The 21,253-nt window shown below is 37.8% G+C and overlaps 1 protein-coding gene across 6 annotated transcripts in view; it reads left to right on the forward strand.

Annotated features, from left to right (window-relative positions):
* The window catches only part of LOC124605120 (ribonuclease 3), a 295,599-nt gene that overhangs the window by 85,539 nt on the left and 188,807 nt on the right, over positions 1-21,253 (forward strand). For 5 of the 6 annotated variants that reach the window (XR_006978601.1, XR_006978602.1, XM_047136593.1 and 2 more), the window contains exons 13-14: positions 10,817-10,960; positions 16,852-17,072. Coding sequence is in view for 4 of the 6 variants with exons in the window: in XM_047136593.1 (XP_046992549.1) it covers positions 10,817-10,960; positions 16,852-17,072 (365 nt within the window). In the remaining 2 variants the exon portion in view is untranslated. The remainder of the gene's footprint in view (positions 1-10,816; positions 10,961-16,851; positions 17,073-21,253) is intronic. The other variant, XM_047136595.1, reaches the window with a different exon arrangement.

Genomic DNA, 21,253 nt, shown 5'->3' on the forward strand with positions numbered 1-21,253 from the left:
GTGAAAAAATTCAAATTTGAGATTTTAATGAAAATACATGATTTCACCATTTTTGAAGGGTCTGTCTGTCTTTCCATCTGTTAGTGTGTCTGTCTGTGTGTCTGTCTGTAGTTTGTGTACAATATTGACAGCTCCAAGTATTAACATAGTACTATGAAACATTCCCCTCTTGAATTTGTAGTACAAAAGAAAGACTGAGATATTACTATTATGAAACCTTTTCCCAGTATGTCAAGGCAAATAAAATACAGATTATTATGCAAGTCTGTGATGGATGACGGGCTGAGAGGAATGTACAAAGATGGCAAACCTGAGCAAAAAAACATAGATAAATTAAATTAATTATTATTTTCAAAAGATGTAAATTATGGAGTCATGTAATTATCAGGTTACTGTCTATTAATATTAAGCCATAGAAATGACTGCTGATGCCATTGTTCAAAGGTAATTGAGCAGCAACCTGATTATTGTTTAAAAAATATTTGTAAGGAATGAAAAGAAATGATTGGCTGCTCAGTTTAGGGTGGTTCTGATTAGTGATATTGGATAGGTAATGAGAGAACACGTAATGTGTTCGGTCGTTCTACCCTCGAACAACTCATCACCAGTCATTTCTTTATGGCCTCTAAATATTCATACAAAGTTATGGTTATTATCATAGGAGATTAACAGGTCCGATACTATAATTAAATTCTGCTTACACATTCCAAAATAATTTTAATTATAAGATGTATTTTTACATAGTTTTGAAGTTACAAAGGGGCAATGTGTATATGTATTTCATGCCTGCTTTATACAACATTATACAGCCCCCTTGTATGCATGGAATTATGAGATGAACAGAACTGACTTATGCTTTCAACCAATTAGTAACTAGTATTTTGGTCCATTTAAAATAGTTTGCAGGAGAACTTTAGTTTTTGATGAAGGAATCAAGTAACACTATCCAACAACAAATTACTTTCACGAATGCTTTCATTTTCTTTAGTGATCCAATAGATTTTCAGTGATTTTGTTTTTCATTGCTGTATCAATAAATTATCTGCCATTGTTGCAAAGTTTACTTTTTATCTAGCACTGGATGAGAATTTTGATATAGTTACGCTTAATTTTATGAGGCCCAAGTAAACAGTTGTGTTTACATACATTTAATTTAATTACATCTCTCCTCATTTGCGTGCAGCTGACAGGAAAAAGCCTCAAAAAACTGTGGCAAGGGATAAAATCTCTATTGTTTTAATTACCATAAAATTTTTGATTTAAATATGGAATATTTAGTGAAGTTACTGTTGCATGAAACAGATAAAGTTTCATATTTGACTGATTTACTTTGTACCATGTTAGTAAATGTATTAATTGAGATAAATAAATAAATAAATAAATATGTAAATAATGTAGTTATGCTTTGGTAGTGTACCTGGTATGGTACTGTTAGACCTTTCATAATATGTGAAACTAAAATTGGACATGCTTAGAAACTTCAGAATTGTGTGATGTTAATCAACATTAATGTTCATTCTTTAAAATTCCACTGTGTATAAACACAGTGTAGATTTGTGGTGATCAGATTGGCATCACAATGTGGCTGAGATCATGCAATGATGGTTCACGACATATGGTTGGAGACCTTTGTTGTCTTATGAGGCGGCCACCCCCTGCCAGCTGGTGGTTAGGAACAGATGTCTGCCTCTTGCATCAGGGTTGGCATGGTGTCTCTAGGTCGTACCTCTTCTTACAGTTCATCATCGGTATATATAAAACAAATTAAGCACAGCTTCAGAGAGACAAAAACACATTTGTTAAACGCTGTGGGGTCCTAAAGAGAGTTTTGACTTGTACATTTGTTTCATTAGAAGTGTCATATAGTTTATATGTGGTTATTATTATGCATTGGATTTGTGTAGTGAGAACTCGTGTTTCTCACACTGTTACTGATCTTCTCTACATATGGCTTCCACAAACAGTCACTGTTAGCCTGTTGCATATAGTTCAGCTCTCAGCAAGCTGTGTTTACAGAAGTGTCCACCACAAACACACGTTGAACGTTCTTGTAGGACACAGGAAATTTGTATATTCATTATGCAAGCACGATCACATGTGGCAACAATAGTGGCCGTTTTAAGCACTGTTGCTGACTACCATTATGACAGACATGTTTTGGTGCAACTCCAGTTTTTGAAGCCACATAGGATTAAAATGTTCATGGATACTACATGCTATTACTTCCACATTGTGTCGCAGCAGAGGTGAGTACAAATTCACATAGGGGCTACTTAAGTATTTCATTCCCATGGATTGTGAAACTTGTTATAGTGCTAAAACTATTTACATGTTTAATATTTTTCTCGGTTTTAAAAGTATAACTACGTATACAAGATTTTTATATTCGCTTACTATTTGACCATGTTCATAGTTACTTGGTTCAGTAGCCTGATGTGTATGTATGAATTGTGTTCCATATCATAAAATCATGTTTTTCGTCGTACAGGAGACCATTGTCCTACACTTACATGGGCCTATGAACGAGTTGAAAAGGCCAAAACAGGAAAGTGGGCAAGAAATTTCCCACTGCACATGCGAATCAATATTGTGTATCCAAAGATGTATAAAGAGAAATTTTGACTAACTTCGAGATTGAGAAAACATCGCAATAAGCAGCTCATAGACAAATCCATAGACTAATACTATGAGCTTGCATCATTTACATATGAAAATTCACAAAGAAATTCTGTATTACTAGGTTCTTAACAGAACTGAACCATTACATACAAACTAATAAAATCAAACACAAGACATAAATATTTACATATTTGTATCCTGCTAGCATAGCTACTGCTTTGTATTTACATGCTCTTTGTGTTGCTTTTCACCCATACAGTGTGTCTTGAGAGCAAAATTGTCATTTTATTGTTCATATTCTAGTGTTCATTCATGTACTACATCTGTCATAGATCACTATTCTCAAATTATTGAACATGAATGCTAAGCTTTCTGTGACACATTTACAGTTTGTGGCTCTACATGTCATTGCCTAGTTAGTCCATGGAGAAAGAAATTATTTCTGCAATTGCAAAGGATGTGTTTAAATTTCAGTCAGTATTTATACAAATATATTCGCATATCATTGGCATAACTGCATATCCTTCTTTGAATTTTGACACTTAAACAAAGTATCTACAGTTTATACTTAATTACAAAAGCTCTTTCATGTTACAAGAAGTGTTCTTCAGATTTGTAGTGTAGATGAACTGTGTTTATGTACAGGTACTAAATATTGCTCGTGTTTCACACCTTGCTATGAAACAAGTGCCATACTTAAATACTATCTTTGCTTTAATCAGTACACCATGTTGTGACTTTGCACACATATCCAGAATAAGAAAACACTTATTTTTGTGCAGTTTTACACCTCAACTAAAACATATTACATACAGAATCATTGTAGAGAATAATCTTTCTAGACCGAATACCCTTTGAGATCCTCCTGGTGATAGCATTCTTTGATTTTATTTGAAGAAGATAAGTTACCAGAAAGCATTCCACACGTGTAATTATCTTTCATTTTTTATTGTCTCCCTTAAGGCCCAGGGAATGGAACAGGTTACATGACAATACATCTGATGGGGGATTCCTCCATGTATTAAAACAATATTATGAAAAAGGATCGTCACAACTCACCATACAGTGGAAATGCTGAGTCGCAGATAGGCACAACAAAAGGACTGTCACAAAATGAGCTTTTGCCGAACAAGGCCTTTGTCAAAAAAAGATAACACACACACACACACACACACACACACACACACACACAAATGCAACTCACACAGCCTCTGGCAGCTGAAGCTGTAGCCTTATGCGAGAAGCTATTTATATATTTACATAGCAAGTTGGCTAGTTCAGCTTTATCGTGGTCTGATAAACACTTCAATTATCCCATTTTTGTCTGAACGTGTGATAAAATACCCATGGCACCACCCATAATCTAACATCCCATTGCATTGTGAGTACAGTACAGGTCTCCATTAGAGCACAGTACCTTAGTAGTCTTTATTACATTGACCCCCACCTTCTCACAGTACCTACCAATATGTGCCTTTGTCCATGGCAAATTCAAAATTATTTTGCCTACCACATATTACTAACTGACATGTTCCGCTTGGAAGGGTGAACTTCGCGTACCCTCCTCGCAGAAACTCCATGTGTAACAGACAGGGCACCGACAAATTTTTTACAATTAGAAACATACATTCTACTGTTCTGCCCTCAAATTCCATACCTATTTGCGCCTGGCGTTTAACTGATTGTCCCTTTGTTCCACTAACACCAGAGACCATGCAGTTCTGGATAAGCAATGTCAGCACTTAAGTTTATCGACTGTCCTTCTAAAACAATTGATCTCAGGGTCATTTACACTCGCAGCTGTCTAATACAACTGTTCTGGATATACATCCCACTTCGTGGTTCACTGCTGCCTGAACTAGTTCTCCCTTAGGTTGTGTGCATGATTCGAAATCTCCACAAAACTCTTCTCGAATACTGGCGTCTTCACTGTATCATAGTATGTGAAGCTGTTCATGCTGGCTATTTCTTCGATTCCATCCCTGTCATCAGGGAGCATGAAGAGGTTGGTGTTAGACATGCGGGCATTATTCGAGGGCCATTCCTTGGACACCTCTACAACTCATATCAAGTGCTTCTGCGAGATTGGCAACCAATTAGGTGGAGGCCCCATGTTTTTATAGGTACAACAGGGCCATTGTTATTATTATAATTATTCTGCAGCATGCGCAAAAAATCTAGCTGTCACTAGCTAGAATACTGTGGTTGCCATCTACCATTGTTTATGTCATTGTGACGGCAATTGCATTTGAGAGTAAAATGATGTCCATTATTTTGATTTTGTTGTCACCTGTCTTCGTGCAATGCTGTCTATTTTGGAGTATGTTTCCATGATACAACAATGCACTGTTGACACACTGCCCTGCTAAATGCACTTGATTGTTGTTGCAGCCGGAGGCTGCCCTCCACCATTGCCGTTGCAACTCATAGAGTCTTCCTGGATTAGATCTGTGAAATCCAAGATGGATAAGAAATTTTCCAAAACATTGCCCAGCACATGACTGAGTTTTTCATGTACTGGTGTGGGCCGTTCACTAGGTGTTCATCCCAATAACGTGTTTTGCAACATAAGGCTCAGAGCACTTTCAAAGACTGCTGTTTCAGATTATAACCCTTTGCAATCTCCTGAGCACATGTTGATCAATACTTTGCGAGAAAAGTCTTTTCAGAGTCATAATATGTTGTACAAGTTTGTGCTGCAATTGTTGCCCATAAGGCAGTGTCACCCTGAATGTGAGAAGTGAGAAATAGAGAATTTTTTCTCTCTCATTCCAAGACTGTAGTAGTAATCCTCAGAAATCTTTTATAAACACAATTGGGTAAGGATCTTGTGTGAAAACCTGAAACTGTTGGTGTTTTAGGAGGCTTTCCTCTAATAAAATGGTTGTCAGAGTTGGACGAGCCCCACCAATTTGGTTGAGTAGTGGGCAATATAGACTAGCCGGCCTCGGCACATCTCTGTGAAAATGATTGCACTGAGTTATGTTAACATACAAGTCATCATCAGTTGTTGGTGTTGGATACATTGTGTCCAGTACTCTTTATGGTAATGACTCGGGACACATGTCAGTGACGTGTGCGTTTACACTATCGCGCCAGTCCTGTAATTCACTCTTTAACATCTTTTTAATTTGTGGCAAGTTGACTTGGACATTTTTGCGCACAGCTCCTGCTACAAGTGATGCCCGAGCAGCTATAGACTGCACAGCAACACATAACTCAGTATCGAGTTTTGTATTGACTAAGATATCCTTCTCCCCTAACCAGCAATTGAAATCATCCACCAATTCTGTACTGTGAATCTCTCACTAATTTTCAATTCTTGGCTAATGGTTAATTCATTCAGCTGCTTGGTAAGTTGAGAGACATTTCCCTGCAGTGTATCGTGCGCAATTTTTAGCATGCTGTCATTGTCCAATAACTTTTTTCTGTTTCAGGTATTCCCTGATAAGCATATTTTAAAGCTACCATTTCGGTACAGATCACATCAAATTTTTCAGTAATCTAATAGGTTTGCTGCTTTGCAAACTGTTCAGAATTGACCTTTTCGCAATACGATCAAAATCAGTCCTCACGTGTTCTGAGCGTTCCCTGGAAACATGCTCAAGAGTTGAGTTAATCTGTTCTGCTCGATGTTGAAACAGTTTATAGAAACTGGTCGTTAATGGTTTTTCACTCCTGTTGTGTGACTCACTCAAGAGTCATATTTATTTGTTCTGCTTGTTTCTATCCAAGACATTGGAAATTATCATTCATCAACTTATGGAGCTCTGCTCTGCATGGATTGTGAGCAGCACACTTTTGCAGAATGTTTTCTGTTAATTCAGATTGCATGTTTTTCTCATCTTGTGCAGTATGTAAATCTACATCAGGCGTTGTTGGATTGACTACATTGTTCCCATCAACATTTTAACTATTTTCAACATTTTCTAAATCTTCCAGCTTCATAACTTTTCCGATTTTGTTGCACTACAGAATGATAGATTTTTTTAAAACACATCACTGCACTGCATATATAAATATTTTGTTACGCAGGTGCCCAGAAAAACTAAATTAAGACACAATAAAATGATGGGTGCCTCTAATTCAAACATAAGACAGACAATCTCCATCCATCTTGTTCGCAGACACCTTAAAAGTGGCCATGTTGCTTTGACTTCTAGTATTACCATAATGAATTCCACATGTACTAATTTTCTTAGTTAAAAAATCTGCAATAATTACAACAGATGTTAACCATGAGGTGCTTATGACATTGTAAGAAAATTGTAGCAATCCAAAAAATGTATGTAGATCAGTGGTGCCCTTACCTGATTGTCTTCGCAATGTATAGGCAAACACACACACACACACAAAGAAATGCTATAATTTGGATAAATTCTTCCTTTTACAATTTTTTGCCACAGTTTTTGTTTACATCAATGGGTTCTATTCACATAGTTACATGCAAAGCAAAAGAACATATATAGGCATATATAATACAGTTCTTCATTTATTGCACCCCATGTTAGTGACATTGAAATGTTTGCCTCTTGAATTTATATTACAAGAGAAAGACCTGGCATATTACTATTATGAAAACTTTTCCCAGAATATCATGGCAAATAGAAACTGATTATTATGCTACTCCATGACAGACGAGTGAAACATACCGGCGTAATGGCATACTTAAAAAAAGAAAGATAAATGTAATTAATGATTATTGTTCAATCATGTAAGTTATATATTCTTGTAATTACTAGACTGCCATCTATTAATATCAAGCCATCAAAGCACCTGTCGATGTCATTGTTTGAAGGTTATTGCCCAACCAATCTAACATGATTCTCAAGTAAATAAATATACATAAGGAATGAAACAAAATGATTGACCACACAATCTGAGGTTGGTTCTACTTAGTGGTTCTACTTAGCAGTATTGAATAGCTAACGAGAGAACACATGATATGTTCTGTTATTCTATCTGTGAACAATTTGTCACCAGTCCTGGCCTCTAAATGTTCATTGAAAGTTATTGTTATTTTCCTGGAACATTATCAGGTGTGATACCATAATTAAATTCCACTTACACATTTACAAAAAATATCTTGTGTTTCATTTATAGATATGGTACGTAGAGACATGTGCTTACTCTACAACAGCTAGACAAATGAAGACATCTCAGAATGGCGAGAAGAAATTAAATGCCATATCATTTGTTTTACAGCAAAAGATACACAGAGTTCATTTCCATTTGGCCTCTTTAACAAAAATCTTTGACCAAACATTTTTATTAGAATTTAATTATAAGATATATTTGTACATATTTGTCTTCTGACTGAAGATCACGATAACATTTTTATGAAGTTACGTGGGGACATTGTTTATTTGTATTTCATGGCTAGTGTATATAACATTATAAAGTCCAAAAATGGCCAAATTGAGTTATGATGTTCACCAGTATTGTTACATCAATCTTTTTCTCCTCTATAAAAATCACATCCCTAGCTGCGCAATCTGTAGCAGCAATAGCAGTCTTCAGAATATTGTAAGTCATCTAAGGAATTTATTCACTGATGAAAACAATCACAGGTTATGTTGCAGTGTTTTTCGTAGGAGAGTGGTTACTCAATTGACATCATAACTGCAGTTATGACATTTGTGCAGGGAAAGTTTACTGTTTACAAGTGCATGATGTTTATCATTGTTGCTATTAAGTTGGGAGCATTGTCATTTAAGGTAGCTTGTTGCTAATAATATCTATGCTGATTATAGATGTGCTCATCAGTACGAGTATAACCAGTGATTTTGCATAGAATAAGAATTAGTATGGAGCTCTGTGAATGGGTTTTGATTTCGCTGCTTTTATAATTGGTGTCAGTAATTCAGCTCTTCACTAATTGTGTAATCAAATCAAACATTGAAAATAATGAGCAAGGTTCTCAACCTAATGAATGCTGTTGAACGTAAGTACTAATTTTCTCTTGTATCAACAATGATAAAGAACAAAATTTTGTATAGAGAATTGGAAACCTGAAAAGAGCCCTGAAATTCTGTAGATAGTAGTAAATACTCATTTTGTATACAGATTAAGAATATTTTTCATAATTTGTTGGCTGCATAGTTCTATTTAGCACCAAAAATAATAATGTGTGTTGTCGCAGCAATAATTATTATTTGAAGCCACCCATTTCTTTCTACAGGAGACCGAACTGTAAATGACAGGGAATCGTCTCCTGAAGCTGGAGGCTGTAATACCTGGTCTCCAAAAGAACACCCGAATAGTAGCACAGATTTAGTTCAAAAGGCAAGCTTATTTATGTACGTTATGTGCATTATTGTATCAACATAATACCAATTCTTAGTTTTGTCGTACCAACTGATCTAAAGCCTGGTGTACATGTAACGTTTTGTGCTCAGTCTTACCTGATCATGCCAGATTAGTCAAATAAAACGTTACGTGTGAATGGAAGTTTGACAGTCTTGCATGAACTGAATCAAGTTTGACAAAGTTGCAAAAGACTGATGGGCTGGAGCTTTGCGTATATGAAAGATTGCTGACAAGTCTGTGCATGTTGATGCATGTCAGTCTTATTGCTCAAACTTAGCTCTGCTGCCAGCCCATTCTTGGTGATGCTAGTGGTTCCAACTGTTATTTTAGTGCGTGTAGTAGCGAAAGAAAATGGCAGACTTATGACACTGGACTCTCAGTATTTTCATGGAGTTCATAGAGCTGCATCATAGTTTTCCTTGCCTTGGGCAAGTAAAATCTGAGGTTTACAGCAACCAACAGAAGAAAAACCAGGCATACACTGCTTTAATTAATAATACAAGGAAGGGGATTGTAAAGCAGCAAAAGGACTGCTTACCAAAAAGATCAATTCATTTGGAACAGTTTACTGCAAACAGAATGCAAAAGTTGAAGTGTCGTTGTAATCTAGAGCTGGAACAGAATAAATTTGGAAGTGTTCTATGTGCTACTTTGATTTACTTCCCTTGCATGTTGAAGACCAGCACCCAAAAAGATCATGGTCAAACATATAAGACCATTCATTCTAACAATGAATTTGATGCTTATGGAAAATATGTATCACATAAATTAAATTATATGATCTTACAGAGAACCAACATGTACTTGCGAGAAAGCTGATTAATGATGATATTTTTTTAAGCTGACCTGGAAGCATTAACAAAAGACTTTGCAGTTGTTAACTGTGCTGGTTCCTCCAGGGGACTGAGTGTAATTCAAGACAATTTTGCTTATAATTATCAGGAAAATCTCCCCAGTAGCATGAAAGTTTCCCACAACCCAGTCATACCGTACAGGTAGTTACATAATAAATATATGTAATTCCTCAAGCTTACCAAGAATTTCGAAATATCAATTGCTAATACTAAATGGTAATTTTGGGAATGATACATAAAATTGTACAGATCCTAATTTATAAATACAATATTTTTTGCAAATTCTAGCTCCAGCTAGTCACTAAAATCCTTAATGTTGCTGCAAGTCTCTTGTGGCAGCTGATAGTTACTCCCATGTCATTGTCTTTCTTTTCAGTTTCTAGGGTTACAAGCTTTAACAGTTTACAGTACGTTCCTGTGTCCACACATAAGTAATAATTCCAGTCACCTGGTTCCTACTGTAGTTCTCGGATAAGATCCATGTAGGAGAATGTCCCTCTCCTCAACAACCAATTCCAGGACGACCTGAACAACATGTAGACTTTGTTTTCATGTTCAGTTTAAGGGTAGATTCTGCAGCATTCTTCAGTACCATAACTGTTTTGTTCCATGATGATTTCTGAATGACTGAGCAAAAGACTGATCAAAAAACTGAGCGAATTAGCTGCACGATTTGTGTCGGTCTAGTCGTCAGTCTTGTATGATCATGTGAGACTGACTATAAAACATTGTGTGTAGACCTGGCTTTAGAGAAGCTTTGTTTTTGTACAGTTGAACTGGTGACAACAGGAAAATGGGCAAAAATTATTGATTCCTCACATTCTGAGAATAGTGGTGACTCTGTTGCCGAGCCTGATTTTTATTGTCACAACAGCTGACGGTTTATCAAGCAGCAATGATGAGAAGGAGCAAAAGAGAATGCGGTTGAAAGCGAAACATAAGAAAGACAAGGGTGGAAGTTTTTGTAGCACATGTATTTTGGGAAACAATGTAATTTAAGCATTTCATTTTAACAGTACACATTTTTATTGCAGGAGAGAACTCCTTACAAACTGATGGGCAGCCCTTAAGTGGTTCTCCATCCACCTCCACAGTGGAACATAATGCAACACGCTCCTCCCCAGACTATGTTAAAACACAGCAATGCTCAAGTAATAAAAGGAAGAGCCCTGAAAGAGGTAGGAATCCTTCCTCCTGTATAGTAAATAGAGTGAAGGAATCCCTCAACAGAGGTTTGGCACATAAAGACCAACAAAATTACAGAAATCCAAGCTAGATTAATGAAGCCTGGATGTGATCCCAGCTTCTGCCAACTGAAATGGCATGATAAGTTTACCCAAGAAAACAGGCAGGGTATTTTTGAACAGTTTTGGCAGATAGGAGATCATAGCAGACAGTGAGAATTCATCTTTCGACATGTGATAAATGTTAGTAGGAAAAAGATCTGAAATGTGACTGAATCAAGAAGAAACATTTCAGGACTTTATTCTCTAACACTTGATGGGAACAAGATTAACATATGTCGGAAAATGTTTCTGCATACCCTCTGTATTACAGGTATGGGTGAGGACTGCCATCAAAAAACTGGGGCAGATAGTGTTTTGTCATTTGATATGAGAGTAAAGCATTCCAAAAGGGGGGAATACACTACAACCTGAAATGTAAACAGCTTTCCTTTTGTAGAGTCACATTACACAAGGAGAGAAATAACCCAAAAATACCTTGACACCGAACTGAGCATTGCAGAGATGCATAGAATGTACCAAGAATGGATCAAGGAAAGTGTGTATGTCTCCTTGAAACATGGCACATTATGGCAAAGCACTGATATATTCAACAAAGAACATAATTTGTCTTTCTTTTGGCCTAAAAAGAATTTGTGTGACCTGTGCGAACTTTACACTAGTTCTTCTGGAGAAGAGAAAGCAAAGTTGGCAAACAAATATGCCTTCCACAGAAGCTATTGTCAGGGAACTCAAAGAAGAAGCCAAAATTACTTCAATCTCAGTCAAATCCATTATAATTGCAGTGCAGCATTGGATACTACTCAGTTTGATGTAAACCTGTCTTACTACAAATGGAAACATTTCATCTTCAGTTTACTAGTATACGACGTGGGGAACAAGAGAGGGCACTGTTACATCTGGCATAAGGCCATTACCCATTGTGGTCCAAGTGAAATAGCCAGCTGTGTTTACCACATGTTACAGATGCAAGCCAGTAAATGTAACAAAACATTCAGACTCTTATTTGGATAGCTGTGGAGAGCAAAATAGGAACAGATTTCTATTTTCTATGTTTTTCATTGCATTACTAAAGTTGAAATATCAATCACCCATCACTTTCTAGAAAAGGGGCACTCCCAGAATGAAGGTGACTGAGTGCATGCTCTGATCGAACCAATCTGTGCACATTCTGGATCAATAAGTCACTTTAAATCGAATGAGTAAGGTCACTGGCAAGCCATACACAGCTAACAAAATGAGTCAGGACTTAATATATGACTCAAAAAAATGTGGTGCAAAAGCAACAGTGGATGTATGACACCAGTAAATATAAGGTGATATGCAGTAAAGTACCCTGGGAAATAGCTGTCTGAGAAGAAAGAGCATACAAAGTGTACTTTAAGTGCACTTTAAGTGCACCTACCAAGAAGAAACAAAGTGTGTCTTTGTCCAGAAGCGATCTAGAGGAAGGCTACTATCACTCTGCGAGATCCTGGCACAGGCATTTCACGGGCTTCTGCTGATCAGTAAACAGAAGTTGAAGGATCTCTTGTCCTTAAGCGACAGCAATTGTATCCCAACTGCTTATCATCATTTTTATCGAAGCCCGTTTCAAGATAAACCAGTACACCAGAATGTACTCATTGTGATGTACAAAGTACTGATGAATGAGGATCTCTTGTAGAAAATGCATAAGAACATCATAATATATTACTTTCTCAGTTTTTGTTATCATAAAGCTATTGGAACACAACTTAAGGAAATATGAAGTAGATTTTTGCCAGAGAAAAACATCAGAAGTCTGCCAAGTCCATTTTTGAAAACAGGTAGAGCATTTTAGAATAGGATATTTAAAACCCTTCATTTGTATATGTTTATCTGTCAAAAAAATGGAAATGCATTTGGATTATACTGTTCATTTTAAACTTCTTTTGCTTCTCCTGCAAAACTGGCAGTTTGGAGTTACGATGTGAATACTTGGAGCCGTCAATATTATCTGATTAATTGTGAAGTTTTTTAGCTAATTAGTGCTGATTATTTTTTTTAGTGTAACATAATATGGAGGTGAAATTTGAATATTTCCTGGTAGTCCACCACTGTGTAGGATACGGTGGGACCCTGTACCAGCAAGAAAATTTTAACCTGGGAATAGACAGTAAATTTTACTGTAGAATTTAACAGACATGCACAAGTGACAGTGCGTGTGACTGTGTTGATATTCATATAATGAGTCACATTGCAAATGGGTGCCCTGACATACTTTTCCCTGGTGTTATCAAGAGTCTGCATGAAGCATCCAATGATGCGCTCCACTGGATTGGGTTTTCAATTATTCATGTGTAATCTGGGCCATTTAATGTTATGTAGTATAAATAGTTGCATATGTGTATCTCTTTGTTTAAATGTTTATTGAATTTGTTGTTGTAATTGATGCATACGTTGATGATAATAATAAGTACAAATGCTGCTTAAAAGTAAAAATCTCTCTCTTTCTCTTTCTTTCTTTCTTTCTCCCCCCCTCTCTGCATATGTATTTTTTCTTCACTTCATACTGTAATACTGTAATGAATAGTAATTCTAATTTTTTTTATTGTTTTAGGTAATGTAGCTGTCTTTATAAAATCATATGCTTTTGGTCAACCGGATTACTTAAATAAAAGTATGGGAAATGTGCTGTAAAATAGTTTTATAACTTGATTACAATCAAAACAATAAGTAGGTGTGAGTTGGCTGGCTGTGGGGTTGTGGTGGTGGTGGTGGTGGTGGTGGTGGTGGTGGTGGTGGGGGGGATTAAAAAAAATGCTTTTGAGACCCCTGGAACAACCAGGAAAAACTTGTGGTTTAGATTCCATGTTAAACTGTAGATCCCCAATAAATAGTAGGATTACTAGGACACATGCCACTCAGTGACCTGGAAATCACTAAGTGGCATCAAATTAAAAGACTTGCACCAGCCCGTTGTGCCCCATGAAATTATTATTATTATTATTATTTTTATTTGTTGCCTGGGGCAATGTAGCCATGTAGGCGTATATGTGTGTATTCTGTGTCAGTTAGCCCTGAAGAAAGATATAGTATGAACATTTAGGAATGTTTTCAGTCTTATTTATGTGCCTCCGAACACCTCAAAGTTTACCTTTACTTCTTTTATCATAAATTACTTTAAATTCAGTGTTGCTTTTTCCAGTTACGTTAATTATACTCTTCAAAGTAGTGGACAGGAAGCTCATTATCTTTAAATGCAGCACTTGCTTCCTGAACAATTTGTTGAAGTAGTGGTACGATATTTGTTAAATGAGTGCATCTGTGTTGACCATTCTTCACAAAGCCACTGCTCAGTCATTTACAGAGGCACCATTTCATTGTACGAAAGTGTGACTAACTATTTGCCTTTAGCAGCTCTTGATGTTCTCAGGACTTAAGAATACTGTTGTCAAAGAAGTCTCCTGCATTTTTCTTTTCTGTTACAACATAGTTAGATGAAAAATATATTTATGCAAAATTGATTGATGATTCAATGTAATTAGTTGTTTTCCAACTCATATAATTTCTTTGAGGTGGCATCCCAGGTTCTCTAGAAGAATTAACTACAATTGCTCATGTTCAGCAATGGAATTAACCTGCTATTGTCAGTTTTCATTAAGAGAGTAAATATAAACAATGTAAGGAAAAACTAGATTGCTATTTACCATAAATATGACATGTTAAGTTACAGACAGTAAAAGAAAAAGAAACACACCCACACAGTCACTCACACAAGCAAGCACACCTCATGGACACATGACTGCGTCTCCAACAACCTGGAACAGAATTCAGCTGTAACATGAATGAAAGCAGTGATCTGGAAGGGTGGGGAAGAGAAAGTAATGGTGTTGTACAGGTGGGGGGACAGAAGACCGCTATCTGGTAGAGTGTGCAGGGCTAGACTTCCAAGATGACAAGGTGCCTGTTAGGTGGAGAGAGTGGGAACAGTATGTTACTGTAGGTTGAGACCAGAATAATTTCAGGAGCAGAGAACGTGTTGTAAGGATAACTCTCATCTTCACAGTTCAGAAAAGCTGGTGGTTGAGGCAGAATCCCAGTGGCTCAGGTAGTGAAGCAGCCATAACCAAACATGTGTTATGTTCAGCTGTATGTTATGCAACACGGTGGCCTACTTTGCTCTTGGGCATAGTTTGGTGGTGGCTGTTCATCCTGGTTGGCAGCTGGTTGGTAGTCATACTAATATAAAAAGCTGTGCAATGTAGCAGAGCTGGTACATGACACAGCTGCTTCCACAGTTGGCCCAGCCTCTGTTGGGGTCGGATAAGCCTGTGACACGAGTGGACTAGGAAGTGCTGGGTGGCTGGAATGGGCAGATCTTGCACCTGCGTCTTCCACAGGGATATGGTCCTTGTGGCAAGGGGCTGGGATTGGGAGTGGCATAAGGATGGTGTAGGATGTTGTGGAGGTTGGGTCAGCGATGGAACACATTTTTAGAAGGAGTCGGGAGGTTCTGGCATAGGATGTTCCTCATTTCAGAGCATGATGATAGGTTATCAAAGCCCTGATAAAGGATGTGGTTCAGTTATTCCAGTCTGGGGTGATATGTATTATGAAGGGGGCACTCCTATGTGGCTGGTTCTTGGGGTGGTAGGAGGATTGGAGGTGAGAGGGAAAACAGTATGGGAGATCTGTTTAGTGGACTAGGTATAGGGATAGCGTCTGTCTGTGAAGGCCTCAGTGAGACCCTCAGCATACTGGGTAAGGGAGTTCTTGTTACTACAGATATGCCGTCCTTGGGTGACCAGGCTGTGTGGGAGGGATTTTTTTGTTATGGGAATAACGACAGCTGTTGAAATGCAAGTATTGTTGGACGGAGCCATCAGAGAGAGGGAGTGTAACATCCAGGAAGGTGCCACATTGGGTTGATGAGGCCCAGCTGAAGAGGATGGGAGAGAATGTGTTGCAGTTATGAAGGAATGAATATTGGGGGTCTTGGCTCTTAATCCAGATTATGAAAACATCGATGAACCTGAGCTAGGCTAGAGTTTGTTGTTTAGGGAGGCTAGGAAGGTCTCCTCTAGATGCCTGATAAACAGTTTAGCACAGGAGGGTGTCATGCGAGTGCTCATGGCTGTGCTGTGGATTTGTTTGTATACCATCCCATTAAAGGAGAAGGAGTTAGTATAAATTTAGTAAGGTGTTTGGGAATTAGGGAGTGGATTTATAGTTTGAAGCACATTACAAAAGATAATGTTCAATAGTGGTAAGACTACGCGCATGATAGATGTTGGTGTATAGGGAGGTGTTTCCAGCACTGACAAGTAGGGATCCAGGACGTAAATGGGTGGGGATGGTGGAGAGTCAGTGAAGAAGATGGTTGGTATATTTGATGTGAGAGGCTAGATTATGGATAATTTGTTGGAGGTGTTGGGCAATGAGGGCCAAAATTCTTTCACTGGGGCGCAATAACCAGCAACAACGGGCCGTCCAGGATTGTAAGGTTTGTGGATTTTGAGTTTGTGGATATCTATATGCATACAAAAAGATTCACATTGAAACATCTTTTAATTCATCCAGAATTATGTGTCGGATTGCAGCCTCCTCCTACACAGTCTTTTGAATAGTCGTGGAAAGATACTTGTGAACTGTACAATTTGTGATCAGTGTTATTGTCAGCAGTCCGTGTGTGTGTGTGTGTGTGTGTGTGTGTGTGTGTGTGTGTGTGTGTGTGTGTGTGTGTACGTGCGTGTGCACGTGAAAGAGGGAGGAGTGGGGGGGGGGGGGGGGATGGATAAACAAACTAGTCAGGGGTTGCAGAGAAACTGCCTGAATATTAATAACCATGTTTTGTGTTCTAGGGATTAATACACTCATCAATATTATGTCACGTTTTGGGAAAAAGACAGAAACTGAGTCAAATATTACTCACAATGAAAGGCTGGAATTCTTGGGTGATGCTGTAGTGGAATTTTTGTCCTCTATTCATCTGTTCCACATGTTTCCTGACTTAGAAGAAGGAGGACTGGCAACTTACAGAGCAGCTATAGTCCAGAACCAGCACCTTGCTGTTTTGGCTAAGGTTTGTAGTTCATCATACCACACAAATAGATATATGTAAAGAGTAATCTGCTGTTTTATGTAAGTGTTCAGGTATGTCATATTTTTGTTTTGGGCTTGACTCAAATGTCACTCACTACAATGCTTAGCTGTTGTCTCATCCCAATACTATCTTTCTCTCCTCTGTAATTAGAGATTTCCGTGACTGATAGCCATGATATTGAACATATTGCTCATAGTCTTGAAATTACCATTTTGGATTTTTGCCAGTAAGCTGTTACATTGTCAAGAACATGGGAGCATTCAAGGAAGAAGATACCTCAACATTCTGTTGTCAGTAATTTTAAACTAACTGTAATAATCAGTCTGAAACATCTGCAACAAAAAATATCTTTCCAAAGCATCAAATTAAATTTGACACTGCAGAACTTCCATGTTTTACTTTAATTTCTATAACAACCATTTCCTGCATCCTGCTATGAAGTGATAGCAGTGGTAAGAGTTTTGGAGAAATATCCTCACATACACAAACTCGTACTAATCAGCAAGACTTATAGAACTTACAGGCACATATTATAAGCAAAACGGGCAAAATTTAGTGTAGAATACGTCAGATTTGAAAACTAGACATTTTTATTTTTGGACTGCAGTAATGTTTGGTGGAGCCTTTGCTTATTTAATAAATGTATTTATGTTATGTTTTACTGGCCTCTGTGTGCACAAATACAGCCATTTCATCCTAAACTTTGTATTTTGAACAAATCATCAGAAATACACGTTTCAGTCACAACAAAGTCTTGAATGAATAATCGTGAGAGGTACACATTTGCAAATTGCTTATGTTTCAGAACAAATAATACATTCCGTGTAGACATTGATGGTACCAAATTTAAAAAGTATACATGATTGTCTTTGATATATTGATGATGGAGTTTACTACTATTTACAATACATGACTGTCTGTCAAAGGGAGCATTACTCATTACACAATTTGTGGAAATGCATTTCTGTACGGTATAGAGGGATATATTGTCTTAAAAACTAGATGAATTGTATGGGCCGACTGGCTGAGGGTGCAGCTGAGTGGTGAGCCAGAGGGACCCAGTGACTGACTGGTGCTTGAGATGACATCTTGTTGCTTTTAATGACAACATTTCTCCATCATCAGTGGGAGGTGAACACCTCCCACTTCGGCACAGCGATCAGTGATAGACAGCAGTTAGCTGTCCCCCAGTCTAGATGGAGGATACATGCATCAGCATCCAGTGATTCTGACATCAGACTTGGGAAGTGAGCCAGGCACCCATCATAGGCGAAGGCTCAGACATCAGCAACACGCTTCTTCTTCTCGCTGTGTCGGGTCTCTGATGTCATAACTTTGGTATCACAATAGTACTGTTGAGCTCTGAATACCTTTGTCTCAAAATTGACAGTTATTGATACTGCCCTGGTGCACACTTATTGCAGTATTGCCTGGCTTCATCACATAGCTTATAACACAGCTATAGCTCTGGTGTGGTGACACTCTCCTATGCACTCTATTACCACTGTGCAGTGCAGGTTTCCCAGAGCATGGCTAACACATCTCACAATCCTTTTGCATACATGTTTCTATAAACTGCGTGTTGTCCCACTGTGCTTACTGGCTAGCGGTAGTTAACACAATGTTCCATGGCACCTACTTACAAATGTCACTTAAGACTAGGTAGCAATGCTACAGAATGTTCAGAGGGAATTTACACAATATGTATTGATGATGATGATGATGATGTCTAGTGGTTTTGGACAGTAAACGATGAGGTCATCACCACTCAGTAAAAGGTTTTATTGTACTTACAAGAAAATTAGCACAGGGCATAGAAACTTACAATTAAATGGTGTGTACAAGCCACAGAGGACTGCCTAAGGTTCTCAACAAAGAATTGTTCACACAATATAATTTGTGGAGGTGGCATTGCAACACGTTGAATAATATTCAATAATAAGAACCCATCAGCTTGCCTATGAATTTCACAGTCCGAAGAATACAGTGTGAAGATTACTGGTAGAGTGCCAATTACACCTTAGTGATCAATAATGTGTTTTTTATGTCAATAAAAATGCGATCAAATGATTTTGTTCTCAGTGTTTAGTTCTGTCAGTGGATTATTTAGCACAGTAATGCAGTATCGAACTTCATAAGATGATGATGATGATGTTGGGTTTGTGGGGCGCTCAACGGCGTGGTTATCAGCGCCCGTACAATGATCCAATCTGTGCTCAGTCCAATTTTGCCACTTTCCTGGATGATGATGAAATGATGAGGACAACACAAACACCCAGTCATCTCGAGGCAGGTGAAAATCCCTGACCCCGCCGGGAATCGAACCCGGGACCCCGTGCTCGGGAAGCGAGAACGCTACCGCGAGACCACGAGCGGCGGACAACTTCATAAGAGTTTGCATTGTTCTTTAATCATGCCTCCCTCAACTGCAGTGGTGGTTTCAGCTGCCATCTGTAGTAGTGAAAATCAATATGCCATGCTTACCTCAGATCACTAACAGGTATTCACTCTATCACAAGCGTGAAAGATGGACCTTGTTTGCAGTTACCTGTAGTTCATTTGACATGTGTAGCCTTGGTTGTTAAAAAACGGTATCACTTCTTGTCCCCAATATGTTGTTTCAGCATTGCAATGCATCATCCTATTTCAGCATTAATGAGAGTGAGCACCTGCACAACACATATTTTAAATATGGGATTGGAAAGGGAGATCCTGTCCCACGGCCAGTGTAATCACCAGATCTTTCTCCAACGATTTCTTTGGGTATAGGAAATCATTGGTGTTTTAAACTCCAATAGGAGCAGAAGAGAAACTTATTAGTAGCGTTCTAGCTGCCTGTCTCATTAAACCACGGACAACAGGGATATTTTGAAAGAGTGCATCAAAATTTATGCATTGTTGTATGCATTGAAATTAGCAATTGTCATTTCGAACAGTTCCTGTGACTTAAAATCTTTGCAATAAAGTGTGAGTGATTTATATCAATAAACAACTAAATATTATTATTCCAAACTTTAGGTCCTTATCTAAGAGTACTTAGTTTGGGATCCTCCACCAACAGTATAATTTTGACCCTACAGATTTGGGGCATTCTGTATATCTTACACAAAAGGAGTTTTGTCTCACTCTCACTTGTTATTAAATATCACAGTTCCGTGCAATATCTAAACAAGTTTCATATTCAGACCAACCATGCTGAATAGAAAAAGCTTGTTATCACAATAAACTATGTGCTCAAAAGTAAACAAACACTCAACTCGTTACACTTGTGTGATTTTGTACAGTGCTTACAAGGTCATTTTAATGGAGACTCCATGCATCAACATCATAGAAATGTTTCTTGTCAGAATGAATCAATGGAGAGATAATCACTGCTCACATCTGTTGGATTTAGCTTCAGACTGCTGTTCACGTGTCCACTAGATGGTGGGAAATAAGCAAGAATAAGTGGTGGCCAATCAACCAACATTTGTTGATCTCATGACCACAACACACACTGAAAATATTTCAGATTAAGATAAGGACAATCTAACAATAGAAATAGGGTGAAGCATCCAACTGAACAAAGAGGTCATAAGCAAATCTAAATACCAATATGTTTTAAACCTCTCATGCAAATATAAGGTGGGTTTACTACTTATCCAAGAATATCACTTAGAGAACAAAGATAAAACTGAAACAAGAGCAAAATTCTGGGATATGATATTTTACGAATAACCTGACATCAATTTTATGCAAGTGTAATGTATATGTGAACTGACATTCAAGAAGTATTTGCATTAACAATGTCAACAGATGATGACATACACATAATAGCAATCAGAGGAGGAGGAATGACAATTGTAAATGTATACAGACTGCCCACAGTTCTTTGGTCTTCACATGATGCTAAGTTAGTTAGTTAGTTAGTTAGCTGCATGTTCCATGAATCATAATTGTGACCTCTAGCTATAATATTCATCGGTAGCCATCAGTTCCCTTTTTTGACTTCAACAGTCATTATTCTGTTTGGAAGTACTGTTTCATATAGGGATAATGCAATGCCAGAAATAAAAAGGGCAGAAACCAGAAAAATGATTTCGCTTGAGAGTAAAAGAGAATACCAGGTGTTCGTGTAGACATGGCCAATTGCCGAGGTGGAGCTCATATGGAATCACATG

This window comes from Schistocerca americana, chromosome 3 (genome assembly GCF_021461395.2).
Source record: "Schistocerca americana isolate TAMUIC-IGC-003095 chromosome 3, iqSchAmer2.1, whole genome shotgun sequence".
Lineage (NCBI taxonomy): Eukaryota > Metazoa > Arthropoda > Insecta > Orthoptera > Acrididae > Schistocerca > Schistocerca americana.